Source organism: Aaosphaeria arxii, assembly GCF_010015735.1.
Source record: "Aaosphaeria arxii CBS 175.79 unplaced genomic scaffold BU24scaffold_10, whole genome shotgun sequence".
Taxonomy (NCBI): domain Eukaryota; kingdom Fungi; phylum Ascomycota; class Dothideomycetes; order Pleosporales; genus Aaosphaeria; species Aaosphaeria arxii.
In genome coordinates, this window is record NW_022983483.1 from 1,080,096 (window position 1) to 1,107,243 (window position 27,148).

General features: G+C 48.7%; 8 protein-coding genes across 8 annotated transcripts; 7 read left to right on the plus strand and 1 right to left on the minus strand.

Moving 5' to 3' along the window:
* Positions 1-2,662: 2,662 nt before the first annotated feature.
* Positions 2,663-4,786, plus strand: BU24DRAFT_399306 (PLP-dependent transferase; the record flags this gene model as incomplete). The annotated part of the gene is made up of 7 exons (XM_033525405.1): positions 2,663-2,799; positions 2,904-3,025; positions 3,089-3,408; positions 3,488-3,885; positions 4,079-4,386; positions 4,467-4,474; positions 4,552-4,786. The coding sequence occupies 7 exons, from the start codon at positions 2,663-2,665 to the stop codon at positions 4,744-4,746; spliced, it is 1,488 nt and encodes a 495-aa protein (XP_033379453.1). The 3' UTR covers positions 4,747-4,786.
* A 330-nt stretch (positions 4,787-5,116) lies between these two features.
* BU24DRAFT_320761 (HET-domain-containing protein) lies at positions 5,117-5,506 on the plus strand (the record flags this gene model as incomplete). The annotated part of the gene is made up of 1 exon (XM_033522923.1): positions 5,117-5,506. A coding segment is annotated over one exon (390 nt), but the record flags the coding sequence as incomplete, so codon positions are not given.
* Positions 5,507-7,987: 2,481 nt separating this feature from the next.
* On the plus strand, positions 7,988-9,717 carry BU24DRAFT_355113 (uncharacterized protein; the record flags this gene model as incomplete). The annotated part of the gene is made up of 2 exons (XM_033523837.1): positions 7,988-9,342; positions 9,447-9,717. The coding sequence occupies 2 exons, from the start codon at positions 7,988-7,990 to the stop codon at positions 9,715-9,717; spliced, it is 1,626 nt and encodes a 541-aa protein (XP_033379455.1).
* Positions 9,718-10,313: 596 nt separating this feature from the next.
* BU24DRAFT_472271 (NAD(P)-binding protein) lies at positions 10,314-11,567 on the plus strand (the record flags this gene model as incomplete). Its single annotated transcript, XM_033532729.1, has 2 exons — positions 10,314-11,040; positions 11,139-11,567. 2 exons carry the CDS (start codon positions 10,314-10,316, stop codon positions 11,303-11,305), a joined length of 894 nt encoding a protein of 297 aa, XP_033379456.1. The 3' UTR covers positions 11,306-11,567.
* Positions 11,568-12,384: 817 nt separating this feature from the next.
* BU24DRAFT_472274 (uncharacterized protein) lies at positions 12,385-15,050 on the plus strand (the record flags this gene model as incomplete). The annotated part of the gene is made up of 4 exons (XM_033532730.1): positions 12,385-12,720; positions 12,787-13,932; positions 13,986-14,003; positions 14,062-15,050. The coding sequence occupies 4 exons, from the start codon at positions 12,385-12,387 to the stop codon at positions 14,992-14,994; spliced, it is 2,433 nt and encodes an 810-aa protein (XP_033379457.1). The 3' UTR covers positions 14,995-15,050.
* Positions 15,051-16,192: 1,142 nt separating this feature from the next.
* Positions 16,193-18,459, plus strand: BU24DRAFT_472277 (uncharacterized protein; the record flags this gene model as incomplete). The annotated part of the gene is made up of 3 exons (XM_033532731.1): positions 16,193-16,521; positions 16,711-16,855; positions 16,918-18,459. The coding sequence occupies 3 exons, from the start codon at positions 16,193-16,195 to the stop codon at positions 18,274-18,276; spliced, it is 1,833 nt and encodes a 610-aa protein (XP_033379458.1). The 3' UTR covers positions 18,277-18,459.
* A 2,266-nt stretch (positions 18,460-20,725) lies between these two features.
* Positions 20,726-24,607, plus strand: BU24DRAFT_427326 (glycoside hydrolase family 55 protein). Its single transcript, XM_033529200.1, has 2 exons — positions 20,726-21,298; positions 21,735-24,607. Exons 1-2 carry the CDS (start codon positions 21,026-21,028, stop codon positions 24,147-24,149), a joined length of 2,688 nt encoding a protein of 895 aa, XP_033379459.1. The 5' UTR covers positions 20,726-21,025; the 3' UTR covers positions 24,150-24,607.
* Positions 24,608-25,178: 571 nt separating this feature from the next.
* BU24DRAFT_355879 (actin filament organization protein-like protein App1-like protein) lies at positions 25,179-26,423 on the minus strand (the record flags this gene model as incomplete). Its single annotated transcript, XM_033523872.1, has 1 exon — positions 25,179-26,423. One exon carries the CDS (start codon positions 26,421-26,423, stop codon positions 25,179-25,181), a length of 1,245 nt encoding a protein of 414 aa, XP_033379460.1.
* Between the last annotated feature and the right edge of the window lie 725 nt (positions 26,424-27,148).

Genomic DNA, 27,148 nt, shown 5'->3' on the forward strand with positions numbered 1-27,148 from the left:
AGGAGTAAGTACTTGTAGGGTATGGCTGTATGGCAGGGTACTGTGTGGTAGTGGACTGTGGACTGTGGACTGGAATAGGATTGTCGGCAGTGAAGGATCATCGCTGTCTCCCGATGACGAAACAGGCGACTTATAGGGTTTAGTTCCTGGCCAGGCCCCGGTTTCGCCGCGCGCACTGTGAACTAACCATGCATGTCCACACTATTCGGTACTGTTTACTGTGTACCTACATACACACTGCATAGTATATAGTTATATATAATGTTACATATATATAACGGGTTGTCCTGTTGTGTTGTTGATCACATATGTGTGGTGGATGGTGAAGATGACAATAGTAATAGCCATAATCATAATCGTGATCATAATACACTGTGGTTTTATTATATCTCTTCACACCGGTCGAAGAAGACAGACCTCCATTGGCTTTCATCCCGTGTCGGACGTCGAGATTACGGTAGTACATGGAGCCTGGCTTGTAGTAAGTATACTGTGTGCTGTGCAGGTAGCTGTCAGCTGTGCCGTTTGGGGCAACGGTGAGATGAGTGCTCGATATAGAGCTGAGTTGAAGGATAGGACAGGACATGACAGGACATGGCAAAACAAGACAAAGACAAAGACTGGCGGCCTACGAAAATCTGAGACACATTGTTGAGATCGCCGAGTTGTTCTTTTCGGCCCAATCCTCTACCCTGCGTACGCCTCTACCCTCCTATCATGTCGCGATTTACGATACCATCCGTAGTCGACTGTAGTGACTACTCTCCATAGTATTCGAAGCTGTAGTCTGTACGTGGTGGCTCACTAAAGGATACTATTTGACGCTGGCTGGGCTGGAGAGGCTGCGGCCCTGCCCGCACCAGAACGTGTTCGTGCCTGCATATAGTTACAGCACCGCACTTCCCTACGTCTGAAGTCGGATATTCGATATTCGATACAAACTCGGGTGCGCTGCGTTACGGTGGGATGTACGGATAGTGTAGTGTGGTCACTGTGGTGTGGTGTGTGGTGTGTGGTGAGGGAAGGCCGCGCGGTGGCGAATGGGGTGGCTGTAATAAGCATTGTGAAGCCGCAGTCCAGGGCTCCAGGGCATCAGGTTACGAGATTAGCGATCAGGGCCCGCAGGTAGGACCCTCCTGTGCCTCCCCCCATAGCCTCACAAAAGGTTGAAAAGGAGTATAGAGCGCGTGGTTAGTGATGCCAATAGCGTGTTGACTCTAGTATGTATACTTGTAATGTACAGGGCCATGTTTGGTGTGGATATATGAGGTTAGGTGTATTCGGTAAAGGGAACCTAGGAATGTAGAACGAGGGAATAAATAGAAACATTGGAAGAATGCTACATCCCTAGGTACCGTCCGCTACGATACGAGTAACTACACTACCCCGTAGCTAGGTAGATACCTATAGGTATTATACAATACAAGTACCTCTTAGGGAAGACGAGGTTTCGGTGAAAGGGGGAGAGTAGACTCAGTTGGGGAGATGAGAGTGAGAGAGAGTGTGTGTGTGTGTGTGCTCGGGGATGCAAAAAGGGAAAGAGATGACGTCGCCACAATTGAAACACTCACTCGTAAATAGATTAGATACCGTACCTTTGCACAGTTTCTTCAACAAAACAGGATTATCATCAATGGCAATATCTCACTTACCATTGCTTTTCTTCTATTTCCTTCTCATCAATAGTAACCATTAACTACTACGGAGCACATAGTACAAGAAGACATTACGACGCCGCACGCACAACATCCACGGTGACATTGACAATATTGACACGACACGACACGACACGACACGGCAAACCACGACGTATGCACATTTGTCTATTCTTGGCTATGCCGTGAAAAATTGCCCTAACGCACATGATTAAGGGAACAACAAGCAAAAAAAGGTCTCCTGTTCTAGACACCACCACATTATTCGATGGCATCTCGTTCAACCTTCTTTCACGCAAACTGGGTTTCAAACTAAGTGCGAGGTCGCTCGCGAGTCAATGCCCAAGACTCTGCTGAACACTTCTGGATATCCAATACATACATTCCGGAGCTCCATTATTAGCACTGTTTTAGTAGATCCGCAACTGTGCATCTCAAAAGGCCGCCAAACACGCAGATCCAGACATCAGACAATCAGACGGTACAGACTCGCACCAGACCGCAGCTCGGCACTCACGGCCATCCGAATTCCGGTGCAGCCACAACCGCAATTCACGTCTGTCTTGCAAGTTGCCACACATTCACAGTCCAGTCACCTCCTACTGCGCATCATCTCAGCATTATCTCCTTGTCACCATTCTATCTTTTCCCTAGTAAGCCTGCGGTACAACATTATTCCAGCTTCCAGCTTCTCATCGTTCCATTGATTGGTCCCCTGCTTGCATTGTACCATATCCCCAATTCGTCCATCTAGACCCTTCTGTCTAACACCCCCCGCCCTCCAAACGTTACTTCGATTCTCATCGGAGTTTCTCCTGAACCATATCTCCAGCCGTCTACTTTAGGTAGCTGGAGTCGATTGGTAGTACACATTGACAGCTGAAGCTCGGACTGGCCCATTGGGGTACGCATACGTCTTAAAACGCAATCCTCAAACGCGCGTCCAATAATAACCACCACACGCTACATACGGAGACGAGAAAAGAAACAGTCCAAGGAGAGAAAAAATGCCGGCATTCTCGGATGTTGCTGGGTCGCTCACCAGTACGAAGCCATTGATTAATCTCTTACGAGGGTCAGCATTTATTTCCTACCATTACTACTGCTGCCCTGTTGCAATCTTTTTGCTGCGTTTTGCCTTGTTGTTCGCCAGAGTGGAAATTGCTATGCTTGCAGCTTACCTACAGAACATCCTACTCCCCATGCAGCAGGGATTAATGCAGCATATCGCTGATGCACTCTCTGTAGGTGGCCGAACTTCTCGCTGCTTCCAAAACATATTTTGCAAAAGGCAACCAACACGGTCCTTGCCAACCACGCAATAGCGGATCCAGGCCTGGAATACGGCCCTGATCCTGGAGACCTCAAATGTGCGGCCCCACTCGACCTGTTCCCCCGTGATGAACGTCCACAATAATGACTGCCCCACCCAGTACGCAAGAACGTCGCGTCCCTTTTGACAAATTTCTATCACTTCTCGAATCCTATTTCTGAAGACCGCGTCTGCATCACGGGCGGTGCCTCCCAGAATCTGGCCTGCTTGCTCCAGGTGTTCACTGACCCCGTGTACACGCGTAATGTCTGGATAGTTGCGCCGAGCTATATGCTAGCCTTCCGAATCTTCGACGACAGTGGCTTTTCTACCAAACTTAGAGCCGTGCCGGAAGATGAAGAGGGAATTGACCTCGAGTTTCTGAAGAGGGAGATCCAGAAAAGTGAAGAGAAGGCCGAAGCTGAAGGCAATAACAGGCCTGTACGTCTACACCTTCTGGAGTCGTGATCTTCAAATGATTGTAGACGTGATGAACGTGAACATAACTGAGTATTGTTAGATCTTTAAACCCGCTCGCCCATGGGGGAAGGTGTACAAACATGTCATCTACTGTGTCCCTACCTTCTCCAACCCTTCCTTCAAGACCATGACCGTGCGAAGAAGGGAGGGACTGGTGAGGCTAGCAAGAGAATATGACGCTCTCATCATCTCAGATGATGTCTATGATTTCTTGCGTTTTCCGTCGAGCCTCACTGCCGAGACGTTGACTTCCGAGAAAGCAAATGTTCCTCGAATTGTCGACGTCGACAGAACCCTTGACGGGGGAGCTGAGAGGGAGGGTGCCGATGGCTTTGGCAACGCTGCGTCGAATGGAAGCTTCTCCAAGATATGCGGCCCCGGTCTACGTACGGGCTGGTTAGAAGGCACAGCAAAGATGGCATATGGTGTATCACAGACGTGAGTCCCTATCTTCGCATCTCTATTCCCTTCTTCTTGTCAAACATGCGATGGCCGCATCGAGATGAGATCTTCGTCCGTCGTCAGTTATGATACAGACACCCCTGTTGTAGCCCACCAACAGTCCTTTTCTATCAACCACATACCAAATCCACTCACTGCCTCATAAACAAGCTAACGTGCCGTAAACCAGAGGTTCAAGCCGTTCAGGCGGCGCACCCTCCCAACTAACCGCAACATTCGTCGCAGAAGCCCTCGAGACAGGCGAGCTCCAGCGCCACATCTTCGACGTCTTGCAGCCTGCCTATGCCCTTCGCTACCGTAAGATGGTCGCCGCAATCACAAAGTACCTAACACCTCTAGGCGTCAAGATCCCGCAGACAGACCGAGAGGTCGTCGGCGGGTACTTTATCTGGCTGACGTTGCCGCAGCCGCTCAAAGGTGCCGTTGTGGCGCAACGGGCGAAGGACGACGAGAACGTCATCGTTGCTCAGGGAGAAAGTAAGTCCAACCTTTCACCTTCGTTTCCCTCCATTTTTGTTCTTCTCCAAAGAAAACCAGCTAACAATACCCCTCCCTAGTTTTCGAAGCAAGTACCCTCCTCACTCCCCTCTCCCCACACTTCCCCAGTATCCCTACTAACAGTCCCATCTTATCTCACAACAGGTCCCCAACGACACCCAAAACGCGCATTTCGAAAACTGTCTCCGCGTCTGCTTCGCATGGGAGGACGAGGACCTGCTAGCTGAGGGCATCGAAAGGCTCGCGAACGTCATCCGCGCGTTGTTGTCTGAGGAGCAGCGGCAGGAGGGCGTGAAAGCGAAGGTTGCGACGAGGGAGGGGATGGGGGAGTTTATGTAGATGTTCTTGTTATTGCAACATTCATACACTACAATTCCCTCTACTCAAAGCTTCTATGAGTTTTCGCCCGCTTACAATTCGTTTTGACGATACTCTACTCCCACAACTTCATACATGAATTTCAGTCTCGATTTCTGACCGTCCGCTTTCGTAGCACGAAGACCTCATTGTGACCTCTCTCTCGTAGTATCCGTACCACCGCATAGTCACGCGGGACACGTAATTCGAGTACAAAAGCTGTGCCCGCTTTCCAAAAACCTGATTCCTTCCCCGCCCTCAGAAGTCGCCACCCCACAACCCCCTCAACTGCAAGAACCAAACGACCAAGAACCAAACCACGATATCAGCCGCCTCCATGTCTGACAATATCATCTACGAAAGCTTGCCCCAGGACGTACCTTCGGTTCGGCTGCTCGAGATATCGCCGGCGGAGGGAATCGATGACCGTCTTTCGTGTCGTCTCGCCACTGTGCCTTTGGACACCGATAAGGCGTACACAGCGCTGTCTTACAGATGGGACAAAAAGATTCCCCCCGAGGAAATCTCTGTAAACGATATTGACATGACCGTTGGGGGAAATCTGGCGTCGGCCCTGCGGCATATACGTGCTGAAATAGCTCGGTCATCTAGCCCACTGTCACCGCTTGTCTGGGCTGATGGTGTCTGCATCAATCAGAGCGATGTGGAAGAAAGATCGAGCCAGGTCCAACTTATGGGAGCTGTATACTCGAATGCTTCGACGGTCGTCTCATGGCTAGGAATTTGGGGCAATAGATACACAGATGCCATCGACCTCATTCGACGCATGCAGATAGCCTTTCCAGACCTGCTGAAAGATCCATATTGGATGGTCGGTCATCCCCTCTTGGACAAAGATAACGAGATTAGGAAATATGAAAGAGGTTGGAGTGCGTTCGGGAAGTTCCTCAGGGCACAGTATTGGTGTCGAATATGGGTGCTCCAAGAAGTGGTGCTCGCCAGGAATCTTTGGGTCATGGTTGATCAACAAATTGTTGATTATGAATCTGAGGGCCTGTGCCGAAGTGGTCACATATTTCGCAACGAGTGGCGAGAAACTTTTCCCTGAAGGCCACATTTCGCATATGGAGGATAGGGAGCTGCTCAAAAGCAATGGTTTCAATATCATCCTTGGTTTTCGAAAACTTTTCAAGAATTCTGGACAGATGAGCGATATGGACAAAATTGAGGCTGTCTTTACTACCCTGACGTACCAAGCCACGGATCCTAGGGACAAGATATTCGCGCTGCAAGGCCTTCTCGGGAATTTCATCACTCCGCATTACACAAAAAGCACACTTGAAGTGTATTTAGAATTTGCATCCAAATGCATTGCAGTCGTTGGGGGCCTAAGTCTGCTGCGTTTTGCCGGGTCATTCTTCCCCCAATCCTGGGAACTGCGACCAAAGCTGCCATCTTGGGTTCCCAACTGGCACGTGATGCCCATTTATGGGTGGGAAGCATTTCCAGCCCTGGATGCTACACAGCATTCGGACCGCAACATGACAGTGTCTTCTTCCTCCGGTCCGCGAGTGCTAAATGAGCACCAGTTACGAGTTAGTGTATGCATATGCGATACTGTTACAGACGCAAAGGATATACGTGAAAAAAATGCGAAAAAATTCAAAGACCTCTACCAGAGGTTTGTGGACAAGCGTTTGACCATCGAGAGTCGCACCAAAGTCGTCTACCTGGAGGCAATTCTGCAGGCCTTGTGGTCAGGCAACGAGATCAAACGCCGAGAGTATTGCGGCGACCAAGATGACTTGTTCATGGAAAGGTGGCTTGTTACAACGGTCTGCATCATCGATGTTATGTTGGCGGCACGTGCCAGCGAGAGTTCGTTGCGATCCAGTCTTAAAGATTTAGAGGTGTGCTATGAAAGCGCACTGACGTCGCGACTTGTAGAATTGTCGTTCGGGATAGCAGCCTCAGATGAAGCGTCGTTGTACAGAGCATTACAGGACCAAGGCTTCTTAACCCGCATGTTCAGGAAAGCTCTAATAAGCCCTGCTTTTCTACAAGATCTCCATCTATTCTGTACACGCGACGGATACATAGGATCCAGTCGACGTTCCATCGAAGTCGGGGACGTGATTGGGGTGATTCCAGGTTGTCCCTGCCCAGTACTTCTCCGCAAAGAAGGGGACGGGTATTTACACATAGGCACATGCTATGTTGTGGGATTGATGAATGGAGAGGCTGCTTTGAGAGTGGAAGAAGGATCTCTGGCGATGGAAGAGATCGATCTGATTTAAGTGTGTTTTGCCTATCTTGTCCATAAGGAGGGAGTTTCAATTGTTTCTTTGTTATTGTGCTGGGATAAAAGTACTGATTAAGTGTCGAATTTGCTTGAATCGAATGCATTGGAATTTGCTATGAGTAAAAGTGCACCTAATTGTATGTGCTGAACACACCATCAAATGGAGTTACCATGCTACAAGGTTCTGAATCAAGATTTCAACCCTACTCACAGTAAACAATGTTGAAGTACAGATTGTCTAGTAGTTCTTATATTGCAAGATATGGACATATTTTTCGAAATGTGAAACAATCCACTTAAAAGTCAAGGCCGTATTACTTCTTTAGCTGCAATCTCTCATGGTAGAAGCACTATATACGCAACTTCTTACATATAAGGTTAAAGACAGAAATGCTTAAGGGTATTCATTATATACGATGTACCTTCTCGTCCTAAATGTCCGAAACATATGGAAGAAATAAAATTCTATGGTGGGATGACAGTCCAATCTAGGTGGAGTGGAAGTCATGCATTCAGATGTGTAGTTGCTCTGTGTATTCTAAAATCTAGCTTGCGTACAATGAGGTCTGATCCATGGCTTCCGCGGAAGCATCCAACAAGGCTAGGGTGGTCATCATCCTTCTGGATTCGTCAGCGACCAACTGATAAGTAGGTAACTATGTGCCTCCATGGAACCTCGAAAAGGACCTCAACTCATACCACAATTCATCTCTCATCAGATTAAACAATTACAATTACGAGAACATTTATTACATACTTAATAAGCTGAAGTGACGACATTGGAAAGAAGAATGGACAAAGTCACCAAGGCTTCGAGAAAGGTACGGACTGCGACTCGTACATTATCTCGATGTCAGATTCATCTAGCTAATGGCGAAAAAGTCCTGCGATTTATGCTACCGGCGCAAGTTAAAGTGCAGTGGGGAGAAGCCTCGCTGCTCGAATTGCGTCACGTATGAGATGGAGTGTACATACACAGCGCCTAGCCGCAAGTCAGCACCTAAAAAACGACGGGGCATTGCGAAGGGCGAGGCTGGTGTCAGCGATACACAAGGTCGGCTGGGACGACTGGAGTCTGTGATCCAACAAGTCGCCGAGCGTTTGGATGCCGTCGAAAGTAGAACTGATGTTGAACCGCTGCCTCATTACGAGGAGGCAAGTGCGGGTGCGACAGTGTTACCGTCAAATATCACAAGAAGCGAAGATGACAATGACTCTCCAAAATTGTTGGTTCTACCACATCTAGAGCAGATCTTGCCAGTCATTCAGATCTACCTCAGAGATTTCAACTCCGTATTACCACTGTTTCATCCCGATACGCTCTTGAGGTTAGTGCACGATTGTTATAGTGTTGGGCCCCTTCAACGCGATCCAGTAGCATGGGCTGCTATTAACATCGTGCTGGCTCTCGCGCGGCGGCACGACTTAGTAGTCGATCAGGATATCCCTTCTTCCGCCACATGTCTTAGCAGGGCAGAGTCAGTGCTGTCGAGGGTAGTTTTGGGCAGTGTCCAGCTCCTTAACGTCCAAGTGCTGGTGGGCATGGTGATGCTGCTTCAGGCTTCACACGATCTGAAGCCTTCGCTGATCTTAATTGCTACAACACTACGTCTCGCACACTCGATTGGCCTGCATGACCGGGACTACTCAGCGCACTTGGATATTCGGGAGGCAAGGCAGCGAGATTATGTGTTCTGGTTGGCGTATATCCTCGACAAAGACCTCAGCATGCGCTCAAAACAACCCTCAATCCAGAATGATGACGATATCAATCTTGACATGCCTTCGCCGGAAGTCCTCAACTACGACGAAAACAAGAGAAAAATTAACAAAATCCAAGATGACCAAACCTCAGGTGTTATCACTACCGTCGATGGAAACCTGCAGATGAATTTTCTCACAGCACGCATTCAATTAGCTGCTGTCGAAGGCGGTGTATATGACTACATCTATTCAACGCGGTCTCGAAAACGCAGTCCTGAGGAACGGTCACGTGCACTACAAAGCGTGTCACATGCACTCGAGCAGTGGAAAGCCTCCATTCCATCCGAGTTCAACGCCGAAGTGGGCTCAAAAAGTGTAGCTCCTAGTACGCGCCGCTTCCTAGGGATGTTACATGCTACGAGTCTCACTTGTACAACTCTTGTGAACCAGGCTCATGCCTGGGATGCCGGGTGGATTGCCAGTATCCGTAGGTATGGTAGTCATGGGATTGCACCGCAGCTGCCGCCAGAGTGGGAGACATTGGTAGATGAGGCACGCGGTTTGCTGGTGCTGTTTAGGGACTTGAGAGAGACGAACCGCTGGAATTGGTGGTGAGTACCCGCCGTTGCACCTACTTCCTAATCCAACCTATCCCCCCCCCCCCAATATGTCATCCGTCGAAAGAAAGAGTTCACCATTAACCATATTATAACAGGATGACCGGGTGTGCGTACATGACAGCTATGGTGCTTTTAACAACCAACAGCATGCACGAACCGAGACACAGTGATTTGTCTTTAGACAGCGATCTTGTGGAAATCGGGTTGCAGACCGTTGGAAGAATGGCGAAGGAGACCGGGCATGAAGGGCTGCATTCATTCCATGCTACTTGCACTGAACTGCATCAACGGACGCAACAAAAATGTGCCGAAGCGGCCATCGATGGCGATAATTTCGGTCGTTCTTCGTATATTTTGAATATCTAGTATGAACTGAAGGAAGATTAACATTAATGGCCATCAAAATATGTAAAACTGTGTCTTGTCCATATCTAAGTCGATAAAGTACGATCAATTTTCTAGAAATATCAAGCAGTTTTTGAGTGACCTTCGAGGGTAAATAATGTAATTTTCGTAGCATGGAAACGACATACATATTGATTTTATAATCCAAAACGCCACGGAACCTCCTCCATTTTGGTGCATTCTGTACGCATTATCAATCCATCAGGTTATATGTAGTGCTTATGAAGGCGACTATCAGCGTCTACCTCCCCGCTATGGGACTGTCACTTATCTTAGCGTACCATGTTCCACGGAACCACGATACAATGGAATTATCATGTTTTCCACGTCGAACTGGATTTGAAATGGGTCCGCCACTCGTTGAAGCAATTCGTGTACTCTGGTTTGAAATTCTAGTAAAACGTTATTGCTAGATATGTATTTAATCAGTCTCAATTGTCGCAGAATCAGAATCTATTCTCTTCATCACAACAAGCAAGCAAAAGACATCGAAACTTCAATCGTATCATACATTCTATATTCTGTCTCCTCGCTCCATACAGTGTACTTCCGCAAAGATGACCACCTACAACGGGCCCTATCAAGGAAATGAAATGTTCAAGTCCTTCACCAAAACTTGGCACACCGAGCCTTATTCTGAGATCAGCCCTTCTCGTCCTGAGCTAAGCGCCGCTGGAAAAGTCGTCTTCATCACGGGTGGCGGCAGCGGAATTGGCAAGGCTACGGCAATTGCTTTCGCGCAGGCAGGTGCTAAAGCGATCGCTATCTTCGGACGTCGCATCGAAAGACTGCAGTCTGCTGCTGAGGAAATCAGAAAGGCCAATCCTGCGGGGACTACCACTGTGATCTTTGAGAGTGTTGATATCAGCCAACGTCAAGCTTTGGAGGCCGCTTTCACCAGTGCCAGCAAGAAAGCTGGCGAGGCCAAGGTCGACGTCTTCGTCAATAACGCCGGTTCGATCAAGCCACTGAACTCCCTCACAACATACGGCGAGAAAGAATTGCGCGAGAGTATTGAGGAGAACTTAATGGGCTCCTTCTACGTGGTCCAGACGATTTTGCCCTTGCTCTCGCCCAAAGCAAAGATCTTGAACATCAGCTCCGGCATTGCGCACATCGAACCAGTACCCGGAGTGTGGGCTTATGCAGCGCTTAAGTTAGCCATAGCCAAGATGTTCGACTATCTCCAGTCCGAACATCCTGATCTCGACATTTTCAATATCCAGCCTGGGGTAGTTACGACTGAGCTGAACCAGGTTTCTGATTTTGCAGGGCAAGATGACGGTAAGCTACATGCTTTTTAACTTTCAAGTTATATCCCGTGTCATCAACAAACCTCTTGTATCGCTTTTTATTATTATGTTTACTGACCAACATATTAGTTGCGCTGCCGGGCCATTTCCATGTTTGGATCGCATCCCCCGAAGCCGAATTCCTCAAGGGTAAATTCGTCTGGGTTAATTGGGACGTGAATGAGCTGAAATCTCATGCTAAGGAGATTGAAGAGTCGCACCTTCTGAAGATCTCTTTGCAGGGCGTGCCGATGTAGAGCTCATGCGAACGACGACATATTGACTCTGAAAAGGTGGAAGTTGCTAGTGCTTCACCAGTCGTCACCACGAAGTTTGCTTTGTGCAGAATAGCCACAACTCAATTCTTACAACTCATCGTAGCCCTCGGGTCTTTGTAGTGTTACGGAAAATTCCCTTCAATCTTCGCGAAATAAGGCTTCCACTCACTCAGTCCTTGGTCGGTATTATGTCGGGAACAGTCATTACCTTTATATACGTCATTAGAATCAATTGTTTAAGCAGTATCACCGGAGTCATTTTTATTAGTACTGTTTACTGCATCACAGTCAAGAACTGAGTGATTTTTTGAATCGTATTGGAAAATTCTCTCCAAAGACAGCGAAATTGCGGTCTTGCATCACGATTTTCATCGGTGCAACACTTTCTTGACGCTATCTCAGCTGTGACGGGTAGCTGCACTGATGAGTTGGTCACAACCCTCTTGGCTACCGGCATATCGGGAGGATTGTACTCCAACAATGGACTGAATATTACTACTACTGATTTTCGCTCTCGACGAGGACCTCGTGAAAACCTGGCGTCATTTAACCAACCCTTAGGTGTCAAGAATTAACGCGTTGCTTGTAGAATACATACATCTAGGTACGATACTGATGCAGTTACCAACGCAACGATTGCCCTTATGCACCTGTGACCCGATGAAAACACTCTTTTCTCCATCAATATACTGGCTGAAACACATACAAGCGCCTGTGTATCACACACGGATATCGTTATTGGGTGTTTCTTCCTTTGCCCATGTCGGTTGACCATGGTTGTCAATGACCCCGCGTTGTGTCCAATCACGTTAAGTCTCGTAATTTCACTAGGCTTAATATCGCCTAGAAATGTTTCCTTGTGTATGTTCCACATGAAAGAGCAAACAATTACGGTTTTCCTCGAAATCGAGGTCTCGCTGTATATAATAGCGTGGTAACGATTGCATGGAAATCGATCCTCCTCTTGCGAATTTAACCCCTGCCAATCACTAGGTCATATACAAGAGACACCCTCAGCATCAATCAAATACCAACCCCATCGACTAGTCCCAAGCACAATGTTCCCATCCACCTTGACCAATACTTACCATCGCTATAAGCAGGATACCGACAATATTGCGACATGGCTTGCTACAACTGCACAAAGATTCGGGTTTTGCGGAGATCTGGTCTCTGCGGATCTGATCACTAGGAATAGTCACAATCAAGTCCAGAAAAGCAAACGCCTCAAAGGAAAGGCTCGGGCAAAGGCCAAGCAAGATGCCAAAGTCAATGCTGCGAGTATGCCGAATTCCCCTTCAAGGTCCATGCAGAAGTACGCCGTTTCCGTCAAGGACTTTGTGACGCTGGCAGACTATTTGGCATCCAAGCCAGGTGTCACAGTTCCTGCACAAGTCTGGACATCAATCGAAAGGGCAATCCACCTTCGACAGATTAAGGATTACGACGCTCTCTGAAAGGCAACCGAAGCTGGAAGTGACAGCGACGAGAGGCAATCCTATTTTCTATCGATTCTAAAGAAAGTGAGACATGCTCTCGAACCGCGCCTCCAGACTGGGTCCGTCAAATCTCAGGACAAACCCACGACAGTCCTGGATTCGGACAAGGAGATCGAAGGTCGCCTGAAGAACCTGTTCGCTGTTCTAACAGTTGAAGAACCTTCCAAGGAATTTCTCAATGTTCCAGACGTGGCGCCGGCTGTCGAAGAGGCGGAGTCAGCTGGCGCCCTCTACGAAGTGGAGCCTTTCGACGACCCGCTTGAGTTGTATCTCGCAACTGCTGCACTCTTGCAGGACTTGTCAGAGATTCGGAGCACTCTCCGACAGATTTGGCATTCATATTCCCAGAACTGCACCAGTCTCATTTCCGCCGCCGCTACCACCAACGTAGCAATCCAATTGACGCTAGAACTAGAAAAGCAGTTTTTGACGGATCATCCATCGGAATCAGATACCATACAGGCCAGAACTACGTTCTTGGGAACGCAGTGCTTACTCCAAGAACAGGCTCCGTCAGCGGACTCTCCACCATTAGATCCTTTTGATCTTACCCTCTACGAAACCGCGGAAACTTCTCTCATAGTTTCTCATATCGTTCTTGATTCTTTCGGACACGTTTTCGATCACTACCCCTTACCAATGTACAAGCCAGGATATTTTGGTGTCTATGACCCCAAGCAAGATCGAGGAAAGATGAGTCATTCTGAAAAGTATGAAGAGGATAAAATCCTCCTTCTAGAAATTCTTTTAGATATAACCTTCTTCGACCACGCGAACAAAAAGACGGGTCTACCAGCCACTGATGCACTGACGAAATCCGTGAGCGTATTTAGGGAGCGACGTCGTCACACGCTGACACTAGATTTCGCCGCCCAAATCTATTTGGATATCCAGCACACCCTCCGCGGCAAATCTCATATGGCTTGGGCAGAGCTCCAAAGGTATGCTCACAATGCCAAAGCCTCCCTGGAGGAAAACTTCAGATTTCATGAAAATCTGAGGGTGGATGCCTGGCCACGAGTGAATGATGTGTGTATGAAAACAATAATAAGGAAAGTTGAGCGTTGGTTCGAGGAGGACATGCTCCAAAAGTTGACAACAGATGCGGTAAGTAACCTACTTGATTGAAGTGAAGCTGTGATCCGCTGACGTTAGAATAGATGATCAAGGCTGGCGTGGTAAGCCATTCTCATGAACACAGAAATCTACGATCCGTACGCTAATGATCGTACATAGCACCCCGAAACGCATAAGCGACATGCTTTCTTTACCAAACACCCTTGGCTCTGCGGTTCCCTCCTTTTTGGAATGAAACTCGACATGCAAGAAGTCGGTACAAGCTTCCTCAATGCCTGGGGTTCTGCAAAAACAGCTGCACAAATCTACAACGCTGCGCGGGGAGAGAATTTCTTGGGCAAGGAGTGGCGAGACATGGAAGTCGCTTTAACGCTTTACAAGGATTCTACGATGTTTGTTGGCAGTAGGCCAAAAACTACAGAAGATTACTGCGAACGCTTCTACCTCTCAATGGGCTATTCTGCTGATGGCGATACGCGCTCAAAACAAGACCCACCCCACATTGAGGGGCGGATCATAAGCCCAGTTGCATACGAACTACGGCTCGGATATTCAACCTTCGACCTCGGGAAAGCCAATCCAAACATTGATCAAGTGCTAGCAAAGTGTGCTCTTGACGAAGACGACTTAGACGTTGCCAACATCGCGGAAACGACTAAGGTTCCAAGACGCCACAAAGGTTCAGGAAAATCGAAAGTGCAAACGACTTCAGAGGTGCTCAATTTGATCTGCCAGTCACTCAAGTCTGAAGAGTTAGCACTCACATTTGACCATTTCCACCTGCACCGTTCGGCCTGGAGAGTGCTGCGGGCCATCAAAGAGGCCAGTTCTGACGAATTGAGACGCATATACGGTCCTAGGTATATCAAAAAGGAGAGTCGACTTCCACTCGTGGCAGGCTACATCTTGTTGACAGCTACTCAGACCAAGAAGCTTGGGACGCCCTTGCATCCAAAGAAAAAGGATGTCGTGAGCTCGGAGCTCTTGAAGCAAGCTGCAGGCACTATAGAGGAAATGATTGAAACTGGCAGGGGCGGGTCAGAAGTCAAGATTCTTTTGAAGCATTACGGCATGAGGAGGGAGTTCGAATAGGGCGCGAGGGAGAGTTTGGAGCCGCTTGATTCTTAACTGCGGCCGATGGAACAGAGCTCAAATAATGTTGTTTCACTATTCAATCCATCGCTTTCTTTTCTCAGGAACCTTTCGAAATGACGCAACTTAGAATTGCAAGCTCAGTCGCGCATTGGGCACACATCAACAACGGAGTAGGTTCAAAGTAGAATAGAAATGAAAATTGACCAGATTACCTGCTCTACGCTCAGCTGTTCTTTCCCAAGTAAAAACCGAAAGAGGGCATGACCGATGTTGCAGGCTCGTCATAATGATAAAAGAACAATCTAGTCGCAAACCATTTCTTCGTCCCAAGGCACGGTCCCAGGGTGGATGAGGGAATCGGAAAGGGAAAGATCCCGTTTTAGGTAGCGAAATATTCAAGGTCGCGGAGTGCCAATAGCAAACCACTCCCACTCCGCACTCTACTGTGCCGCAAGTTCTCGACAAAAAACAAAACAATCAAAAAGCCTGGGGTCTTTTGTATGCATCCATTCTGATTTCATAGCATGATTGAATGGCGCTCTCACTCTATATCCATCACTGCATTTCCAACCCAGCTCATCCCCACGATCCTCCTCGTGATAAGCCACTACGTAACTGCATTCAACAAGTAGCATCGTTAAACTAGATAATGATAGTTGGGCGTTTGCACGGGAGGTTCTTCGAGTTGTAAATATTGCTCCCAAAGACTATACAGGGAGACAAGTAATGGCTGTACCAAGATGCTGTCAATATAAGAAGGGTACAACGGATCGGGCAAGGATTAATGGCTTAGTGGTTGAAAGACGTCAAAATGGGAAAGAGGCCATCCTCAGAATCTATAGTAGATAGGAAATAAATCTATCCTTAAGGTATAGAACCATTTCATATTATGATGTCCTCTTCTATGCGCAGGCTAAATCTTTCCAAATGTACCGAAAATATTCTTCGTTCTTTTTACCGTGGTATTCTGAAGTATATCGACATGAATGGACGAAAGTTCACAAGTGATATGATTGGTCAGTCCTAAATGCGTATAGCCTAATCTGCGCTACATGCCAATGTCACAGTGCTACATGTTTGATTACCTTCCTGGATAATATATATTCCTTGGAAAGCCTTCCAAAGCGCTTCGGATGCTGCCTAGTCGCTGAAGCATGGCCCAACACCTCTGTGAACCATCTTAGCGTCCACCAAGATGGTCATTCCGATGGACAGAATCATTATAAAAGCTGCGAGGGCTGAAAGAAGGCAGAAAAAACGTGCTGAATCCAAATTAAAGCACCGAGAGTGCTGTTTCCACGCGTCCGGTCATTTGGACATATCTGCAGACCGCCCCGAGACCCAACCGTCGTCATCTGAAGAGTTAGAAAGGTATAAAAAGCAGATGACCTCAAAGGGATGGTGCCAACATCAGGTCGAACATCTTTCCAGAACCTACGACGTCAATACTTTCTCGTATCTGGCTTCTCTGGAGAGATCACCAAAGCGGCTCGCTGATCATAATCGCTGCTCGAACTACTCTGCGTGCGTTGCCTACCATACTGATGCGGCAACGTACAGGACTCGACACACAAAAGAAGGTTGCGAATGTTCAATGATTTCGACGCCGTATGATGAGCTTGTCAGGGTCATCCGGCGAGGCGGAGTTCCACTCGTCTCACTTGACAGGCATCGTTGCTTAAACCCGACGGATACGCTGCAAGTCCATTATAGGTCGATGAAATCTAAATACATAGCCATTTCCCACGTTTGGGCTGATGGGCTTGGAAATCCGAGCGAGAATGGGCTTCCCTTGTGCCAGGTAAAACGATTAAGAGCCAACCTTCTGAAACTACAACGTTTGCTTGTTGGAGACGATGTAAGATTAGGTTCTGATCTAATATCAAGCTGCTTGAAAGCTGAGCACTAATAAAATCATAGGCTAATGTTTTGTTTTGGATGGACACATTATGTATTCCGGTTGGACCAGATGAATACTCTCTTCGTCTCGTGCAGATCGATAAAATGGCGTCAATATACAAAAGAGCCATGACAAGTCTCGTATTGGACGCGGAACTCATGGCCACCGTTTCTGACGACAACTTCCCATCTGCTGAACCTCATGATGTAGACACACGAATGTGTCGTAACATCTCAAGAGAACTCTCTCTTGAGGCTCGAGCTCGCCTTACATGCAGTGTTTGGATGTGCCGCAGCTGGACTCTTCAAGAAGGCGAATTGCCCGCAACCATTGCCGTTCAGTTTCTGGATAATTCAGTAGTCTTAGGGAGAACCTCTAATTTGAATGGGACATACTGCGAACGTTTCACCGATGGACTGAGTTCAAACCTTCAAATACCTGGAGGAGGATTGGAGACAAACAGTCCTGATCCAGATCTACGAAGCACTCACGAACAAAGCGATAGTACGCGAGGTTCACATTGCGAGTGCGTCGACATAGTCCTTCAACGTACTCTTTTCGAAACATTTTTCAGAGAATACAGCGAGCTAGCGACAGTGTGGAACGAGCTTTCTGGTCGCTCCACTACCATGTCAAACGACCTTCCCATAATCATCACGAATATACTCGACCTCGACAATCGCAATCTGCTCACGTACCATGATACTGCGGACATGTTCCAAGCTATTTTGCTTAGTTTGAAGCGTTTACCCATGTCCCTCTTCTTCAATACTGGGCCAAGGAAGAGCGGAAATCACCAGAATAGATGGGTTCCAATCAAAATCGGCGCTGACACCCTGGCACTGGAGAACCAGTTGGTAGTTCGTCGGAATCATCTACTGTATCGTCATAGGGCAGAAGATACTTGTTCAAACTTGTCAGTCTTCACTATTAACAAAATTCTTTCCTTGAAATCTACCGTCTATCTTCATTCTGCAAGCGAAAATGTCTTTTATACTGCAGAACTACCCGGAGATAGTGCAGATCCACTCGACACAGAAGGATACACCTCCACTTGTGTGATCATCGAGAACGTAATCTCGCCCAGTGATCCAGATGTCCGAAAGGGAGCCTGCTTCTACGCCCGACCAAAGCGGAAAATTGACTATAGACGAGGACTCCGTGGACGCAGGCTATTTTGTTCTCGCGGCTATGTGGAGACTCCTGGACTGGAATTGACCTTTCTCTACCCAATTCGACTCCGAAAATCAGGAATCGACACGTTGCAAACAGTAAATCAAGAGCGAATACTTCTTTTAAATTCTATTGACGAATGCGATATCAAGATAAATTACGGTATATCATCCTTCCTCGTAAATCTCTTCGGGTCGGACAACTAACGCCGAAGAACCTAGACTCCATCCCCAACTTCAAGCCTCTCCATCGGCGCGAGAAGGTGTTATTTTCAGGACTCCGCAATAACGGGATCTATAGAGTACTGGGTCTTTACTTTGGTGTGGCCTATATGATGACGTGTTTGGTCGCTGCCGGGGTCATGGGGGATCGTGGTCGAGATGTTTCGGTTGGTTTTATATTTTGGTTCGTCAGCATAATCCCCTTATATATAGTTTCGACGGCCATCCGGGGTGCCGTAAAGTTCTTAGATGACTGGACATACATGCGCTCGATTGAGGCTATTGCAGCCCAGAGACCTCGTGAAGGTATTGCATAGATGTGATTTTGTTCGTCAATTTAGCTAGCATAATTCCAACACAGCTTTCTCTCTAAAACCTCCCTTGCTCATGGATCCATATATCATTTCCTTCATACTTGTGAACTCTTTTTATTTCCCTTTACGATAGCTACTGTTTACCTATAAATCTTCAAAATTTGTCTCCCTATCCCAGTTGAAATAGCGTTCAATTTCTATCGTGATCGAGGGCAAGAGTTGATCCTGGGCGATACTCGGAATTTTCAATCCAGGCTGTCCTCGCGTTTTCCCTGCTGTAGGTAGAAGTTCGATTGATTCTAATTGATATTCAATTACTCAACCGATTCGCGTCACCACCGTAGGTAGAAATCTAGAATATTCCTCTAGATAGACAGCCTCCGCACTCTCAATGTCACAGCAAAATACCCACTCTGCTAGGCTAAGAACTGCTATCACTGTGTTAAGCTGAATTTTTTTTAGCTGTGCAACCTATCTGCATTCCTCTGTCTGCTAAAACTTATCCATTAGTTTGTGTTGTGTCTTTGGAGATGAATGTATATAGCCGATCGCGATAGATATCATTGGTTTGAATGTTTGAAATGGGACTGTCGTCTCGTTTCAATATGGAAGATCGAAATTTGATTGGTTCTGATCGGTATTCGGAAACCCAATTGATTCATCAATCAACACTGTTAAAGGTGAAAATTTCCTGTGGATGCCAATGTTATAAGAAAACACCAGCTCTTCTGGTCTATATATATACGTAATACTTGCTCTAGAGCCTACGTACTGGCAGGTTCAACATAGTGAATGGCTCTGTTGGCTACCCTCGAAGACATTGCCTCGTATATCTTCATATGCAAGGGTAATAATCAACAACTTTCGCCTTGAGAGGAAACAAGCGTTTGCTTCGATTGTAATTGCAGGTGGATGTTGAGCGCAGGTTTCGAAATAATTAATACCTAGTAAATACGAAAAAGGCAGTGAGTGTGTCTGGCAGCTGATTGGTCAGAAGATTAATCGCCCAACGGTTAAGGCATGAAAATCGATCAGGGCATTATGATCCCTCTAATCAAAGCAACCGTCCGGAGTCAGTCCTGGAATTTCTAAAAACAGCTGTTTGAAAACAGACTAAATATCCCCCGAGCAGGGAAGCAAGCATGTAGAATCTAACTTTTTGAGAAAGGAGAGAACTCGCATGTGCTGATGCTGATTCGTCTTTTAGGTGGGAGATTCGCGCAAGGGTAGGAGGAGCACGGCGGCAGATCACCCTCGAATCAATCACGCTCCTACGAACCTGTGCGATGGATGATGGAAAGTCATGTAGGCGCGCATGTCTTCGCTGCGTACAGCTTACGACCACGCGCGCCCACGGCGTAGTCACATACCTCTCGCCCTAACTTATGGCCACTGCGGTTGACATTTATCGGATGTAGCCAGGTTTCCTTTGTTCATGCAAAGTCCACGTATGTCCGATGGGTTTTTTGACATGTTGGTGGGCACTGCACTATGCCTGCAGGATCACTTGTGCCCAATACACGCATGATAGGATGAAAAGGGTGCGGCGGAGTCAAAAGGCACGTTGCCTTGAGTCCCTGTTTCTGTGCGACAATGACCACCTAATTGGTCATTTTGTCCTGTCTTTCTTCTTTCACTCGGACATGTGGATCATATGGAGATTGAGTTATTATCGATATGTTTGGTACTAACGATCGGATGTTTAGACTTGGCCGCGTTTCGCTGGCCATGGTGGCGCCAGCCGTGGGTGGGCTTCGCGGGCCGTCGCACGTCGTCAAGTGGGATGTCTCGCCAGCAGTCGTATGGTTGTGGGCGCTTCATCGCTTGCAGCACAATTAGAGCTCAATGAATAGAGTAAATCCGGAGTAGGGTAGGACAGCCTTGACCTGGTGGTGAAGGACCAGTCAGCGGCCAAAGGTGTTGTGGCAGGATGGAAAGGCGAGGCAAAGGAGGCGGCGGTTGAATGGGAATGAGAGGATGAGGATGGATTGGGCGTATCAACGGTCGCGTTTCAAAAAGCTTGTTTACTGCAGGGATCATGAAACGGGGCTAGTCCTGAACAAACATCCCTGTCCCCGTCTTGTGGTGCCTTTTTGCCAAGTATCGGACTCACCCTTTCACCACAATCCCCAGGGCCCAGGAGTGCCAGGAACCCCCTTCCTTTGCCTTCAACCCTTTCGTCTCTCTTCCGAATTGCAGTACTCAAAACGAAAATTCACTGGCCCATGAGCTTCTAATGTTTCACCCGCGGCTTCGAAATTTTGGCTAACCATCCCCAAAGCCTCCCTGTCATACATGCCCCCCTACCAGTGGCAGGGTCCACGGGCATAACAGCCACACAGGGTTGCATTCCTCGGCTCTTGTCTGTGAACTGAACATTACGTTGAAAGACGGACACGCACTCATTGCGGCGGGGAGGTATGGCTCGGTGGCAGTACCGTGATGTCAGCGAGAATGATGCTTTGCTGGAAGAGTCGGGCATTGCAAGAGAGGCTGGCACGATGGCAAAAGATCACTGCTGGCTCAGCAATGCGGAAGATGCGGCAGATATAAAATCCAAATGTAGAGCCACCGACCGTGACTGGGGTGAGAGATTTACAGCCAAAGCAGAGCAAACGGCGGCTCGCAGTGATCTACGTCTTGAAACACGGGGTCGCAGAAACGTCCACATTGATTGGCGATTTGATTCTATTGTAGGTCCCTCATTCCATTGCCTTGTATATATCAATAATACAAACGCCGCCCCATTCCCTCCCTTATTCACCACGTCGCCTTTGACGTTGCTTGCTTCGCACCGCACTTCTGTGCACAATTCTTTCTTATTTTCGCATTGTGTCGACAAACTTTCTCATTCTTCTTCTCTTCTATTGTCATTCTCTGATTGTCATTGTCGATCACACACCACTCATTCATACATTGAAAAGGACTCATCTTCTACCTGGCGCCTGGCTCGCCCATTCTGTTCCCATATCAAGCGCGCGTGCGTTGTTACAACCTCACTTCTCAACACTTGCATCTGCCCCACATCTTTTTTTCCTCTTCTTCTATACAAGCTTCGGAGCATTTTCAAATCTAGCTTCCAAGGACTACTTCGTCTTTGCTGGACACTGACGTTCGTATCTTCCACAGTCATCAAGACAGTCATTTTTTGAAACAGTCAATCACTTCCTCCATTCCCCAAAAAGCTTCGTCATGGTAGCTTTCAGCGCTGGAGCGCTCCTCCTCACGCTACGAGTGCTTCTCACGGCCTCGTCAGCATCTGCTGCCCCCATCGCGCAGCCACAAACGCCTGCACCCCCTGCCTCTGGATCAGGCTTCTGGATCGGGGATATCAAACGCCAGGGCCAGGTTGCTTTTGGCGGGAACACGAGCTATACCATTTTCCGCAATGTCAAGGATTTCGGCGCCACAGGTGACGGTACGACTGATGATACCGCTGCCATCAACCGTGCAGTCAGTGAGGGAGGCCGATGCGGAGAGGGCTGCGACTCTTCCACGATCACTCCTGCTATTGTTTACTTCCCTCCCGGTACCTATGTAGTCAGCGACCCTATCATCCAGTACTACTACACTCAGTTCATTGGTGATGCGAACCAGCTACCTACTATCAAGGCTTCTGGCACCTTCAAGGGTATGGGGATGATCGACGCCGACCCTTACATCGAGGGTGGTAATGGCGCCAACTGGTACACGAACCAAAACAACTTCTACCGCCAGATCCGTAATTTCATTCTCGACATATCTGCTGCCCCGGGTCCGGCTTCCGCCATCCATTGGCAAGTCTCCCAAGCCACTAGTCTCCAGAACATCAAATTCGTCATGGAAAAGGGTGAGGCTGGCGCGCAGCAACAGGGTATCTTTCAGGACAATGGATCTGGTGGCTTCATGGCCGACCTCACCTTCACTGGTGGTAAAATCGGGGCGTTCCTCGGTAGCCAGCAGTTCACCACTCGCAACCTCACCTTTAACGACTGCGGCGTTGGTATTTACATGAACTGGAACTGGCTGTGGACTCTCAAGTCGGTTACGTTCAACAACTGCAAGGTCGGTCTCGATATGGCCAACGCGCCCGAGAACCAGACAGTTGGCTCCGTCATCCTCATGGACAGCAAATTCGTCGGTACACCAATCGGCGTCAATACGTCTTTCTCCCAGGATAGCATCCCTCACACTGGTGGCTCACTTATCCTAGACAACGTCGACTTCACTGGATCTAATACCGCCGTTCAGGACTTCACTGGCAAGGCTATTCTCCCTGGTGGAAAGGAGGTCTCCATGTGGGCTCAGGGAAATGCTCTCGCGGCTGGTGCTCAGCTTGGTCGCGTCCAGGGTGATGTCTCTGGGGCTCCCCAGAAGCCTGCTAGCCTCCAGGGTACCAATGGTTTCTTCGAACGCAGCAAGCCGCAGTACGAGAACGTTGCTGCCTCTTCCTTCGTCAGCCTCAAAGCTGCCGGTGCGAAGGGTGACGGTCAAACCGACGACACGAAAGCGATTCAAGATGCTATCAACAGTCTTGAAGAAGGCCAGATTCTTTACGCTGACCATGGCGCATATCTCATCAAAGAGACCATCGTCATCCCCGCCGAGAAGAACATCAAGATGACTGGTGAGATCTGGCCGTTGTTCATGGCAACGGGTGACTTCTTCAAAGACCAGGCCGATCCCAAGCCGGCTATTCAAGTTGGTGCTCAGTCAGGCGACAAGGGATCTTTCGAGATGAGCGACATCATTGTCACCACTGCGGGACCTGCCCCTGGCGCCATCCTCATGGAGTGGAACATTAACGGAAATGAAGCTGGAACTGCTGGCCTCTGGGATGTTCACTTCCGTGTCGGTGGTTTCGAAGGCACCCAACTCCAGTCATCCAACTGCGCAAAGAACCCCAATGCCACCCACCCCCCTAACGAAGAGTGTATCGGTTCTTTCATGCAACTCCACGTCACCAAGCAAGCCAGCGGGTACTTCGAGAACGTCTGGCTATGGACCGCCGACCACGAGCTTGACCAGGACGACCACGGCCAAATCGACATCTACAACGGTCGCGGTATGCTCGTCGAATCTCAAGGGCCCGTCTGGCTCTGGGGCACTGCATCCGAGCACTCGCAGCTCAGCCAGTACCACTTCCAAGGCGCAAAGGACATTTTCTTCGGCGCCATCCAGACCGAGACGCCCTACTACCAGCCCAACCCCTCCGCCGCCGTTCCCTTCAAGAAGAACGACAAATACTTCGACCCCGACTTCGAAGCCTGCACGACCGAAGCATGCAAGTCCGCCTGGGGCGTCCGCATCATCGACTCGGAGAGCATCTGGAACTACGGCGCCGGCGTGTACTCGTTCTTCTCCAACTACGACCAGAAGTGCGTGCCCGGCCAGAACTGCCAGTCCGACATCAACCAGATCGAGAACTCCACCAACGTCAACATCTTCGCGCTCTCGACCAAGGCGTCCGTCAATATGATCACCTCCGGCGGCCAAGGCATCGTCAAGGACGAGGACAACCGCTCCAACTTCTGCGCTACGCTGGCTATCTTCGCCCAAGCTTAACTCGCTCCTTCCCGATCTTGATGATGGGATCACGTGGGTGCCTGGTCGTTACTGCCCATGCAGCGACTAGATCTTTCTTCGTTTTCGTCTTCTATTCTCTTCTTTCCCTAAAACATCTTGATTGATGCTCGGGCCTTTTGTTCTTTCTTTTTCCCCTTTCTACATGTCTCTTGACGTCCACCCGCCCCGCACGCTTCCTCGCACTCCGCAAACACATTTCAAGGCACGAATACATGTCCATATCCTACCCCATCTCCATCCACCAACTGAGCGTCGGGCGGGGTGGTTGTCAAGAACGACGGTCGAAAGTGGACTGAACTGTACATGATATACCCAATTTGTCTCCTTGTTTTTTTCTTCTTACTTCGCCACTGCCGCTTCATGGCGGCTAGCATAGCTTTTAGCATAGCATAGCACACGATGCATGGTCGCGTGATGCATGAAACATGAAAAATCTATATGAACATTGATGAGAAAGATTTGGCTTGTTTTGTCGTGTGATGTGTGATGGATTTGTTTGTTGTGATGAACCTATGAGCTACTCACCACAGATGAAGAGCATTGTGTTACCCCAATTCTATCTGTGTCCATCAGTGTGATTGTTAGAAGATGATATACCCCGTCCCTCTTACCACAACCCGCCATATAATCAATCCCCTTTTGTTCAGCATACTAGCACATCACGACTCCAGATTCGAACATTAGGGCATCAAACCATTATCAGTTATCACGTGGTATCACTCAATCAGTATCAGATATGCATTGTGGGCGAAAAAGATAAAAAGCAGGAAGAATGCATTCAAGCATGTACATTACATAGTGTGTTCAACTGTAAAAAGGAGGGAGGGGGTATCGAGAAAGAAACGGCGCATAAGAAAGAAGAAGCAAAGATATTTGCATTGCGGGTAGGGGATGGTAGGATGGATAGGGGCCGCGTGAGGTGGTGATGGAACGCCGGCGAAAATATAGAAATGAATGGAAGTGAACGATTAACGTGCGCAGGAAGATTCGAAGGATAGCGATAATTCATTACGACTTAGACTCTGACTTCGCGACCAGCGCATCGACCTTCGCATACAGCTCTCCCGGATCCGTAAACACATACCACACACTCTCGGGAACATCCTTAAACGCCTCTTTGAACCTATCCGGCTCGTTCTTCTTGTTCTCGTCCATCTCAGCCACGCCCTCGACCTTGCGGATGTAGATGGCCGCGATCCACTTAGGGTACTTGCGGTACATGGTGGCGTAGGCCTCTGGGTCGGACTGCGTGCTGTCGCCGATGAGGATGAACTTGCGCTTAGGGAACTCCTCATGCACTTTCTCTATGCGGTCGACTTTGTAGGCTTCCGTGCCTTGGGTTAGATTGGCGAGGAAGCCGGCGAGGTTCATCCACGAGGCTTCGCGGAGGATCATGGTGCCGCGCGGGTAGTAGGTGTCGCGGAAGTTGCGGAGGAAGGGGTAGAGGTTGTAGGGGGAGGCGGAGAGGTACCAGAAGGGTGGGTTGTCGAGTTTCTGGACGAGGTGCTTGTAGAACTCGGGCATTCCCTTGATGGGTTCGGGCTCCTCCACGAATGTGGTCTTCAGGATCCCGATGGGGTCGGAGGTCAAGGTTTTCTTGATGGTGTCGTCTACATCAGAGAGAACGGCCCATCCCTTGGGCACGGCGAAGGTTGTGTTGAGGTTCGTGGCGTCGGCGTTGATGGCCTTATTGACGATGATCTCGTTATCCTTGTAGCCGTGGCCTGGGATCGCGATCTCGTCAGAGCTGATGCCGTCACGTCCGCTGGGTCCCAGGCGGACGTTGACGCCCTGGAGGTCGATGGTCACGGCATGGGCTGGGAGGATCGAGTCGACGAAGGGTTGAACTCTCTTAGCGATGGTGGCCTCGGCCGCGTCGTCCTTTGCAAGTCCTATCTTGTCGCTGATCCAGGCCACAACTTCTCCCAGATCCTTTCCGCTATTCTTGACGAAATAGGCGGCAGTGAAATCCGCCTTCCATCGCCCGATGCGATTCTGGTAGGCGGTGTTGTCGAAGAGCCATACAAAATCGGTCTCCGGGTTGACGTCGGTGTAGAATGGGTTGCGGGTGCCTAGGTAGGAGGTCAAGTTGTCCTTGAGGGAGAACTGGAAGCGGTTCTTAAGGGCAGGCATGTCGTGTTCGAATTCTGCAAACTTGCCAGCGGCTCGTACTCGTCGGTCTCCTTCTGTTTCCTGGAAGCGCTGTCTGGCATGGCCTGCCATCGCGTTCGCAGGGGCGGGCTTATGGGCCATTTTTGTGGGAGATGTCTTGGTATACGGGTTGAGTCCTTGGGTAAGAATAAGGCGGTGGTGACTGGTATTGTGATCAGGTGTCTTGATGCTGGTGTAGGTCAGATGGAGTGTTGTTTTGCACGAGATGTGGAGAGAAAGTCGTTTGGTGGGCACAACGTAGGTAGGTAGGTAGGTAGGTGGGTGTGCAGGTAGAAAAGGCAACGATGTCAATGATATTAACAATAACGACGACGATGACCTAGGTATATCTATTTCCTGGAACACTTCATGTACCTGGCTATCCCTACCTTATCCTACCGTGCCCTATTCGTACTTTTTGCATGATACATTACCTACGTAGTCGCGCATGGTTGGCTCGGGTACTTAAACCTCAAATATAGGGCTAGCACTCACATACCCACATCGACTCCGCCCTCTAATGATTAAGAGAAAGAGGAAGAGCTTATGCGTGTCTCATAGTCGTAGCTGCAGCGGAGACCAGAAGCGAGCATCTAGTCTGCCAGTCCTGTCGCAAGGCATCTATGATCGTCCATGATCGTCACCCAGTGTGTGCTAGCTGATGCTGGCGTTTTGCTGGGCATCCAAGTCGAGTGACGTCGGACAAGCATTGTTAGTTGCACACGACGAGGTGCCTCCAAGGCTACAAACAACACACCACCTACACTACGAGTAACCATACCTGTTATCGCAAACGGCATTGTCTTGTCCTACACACTGAGCAGGCA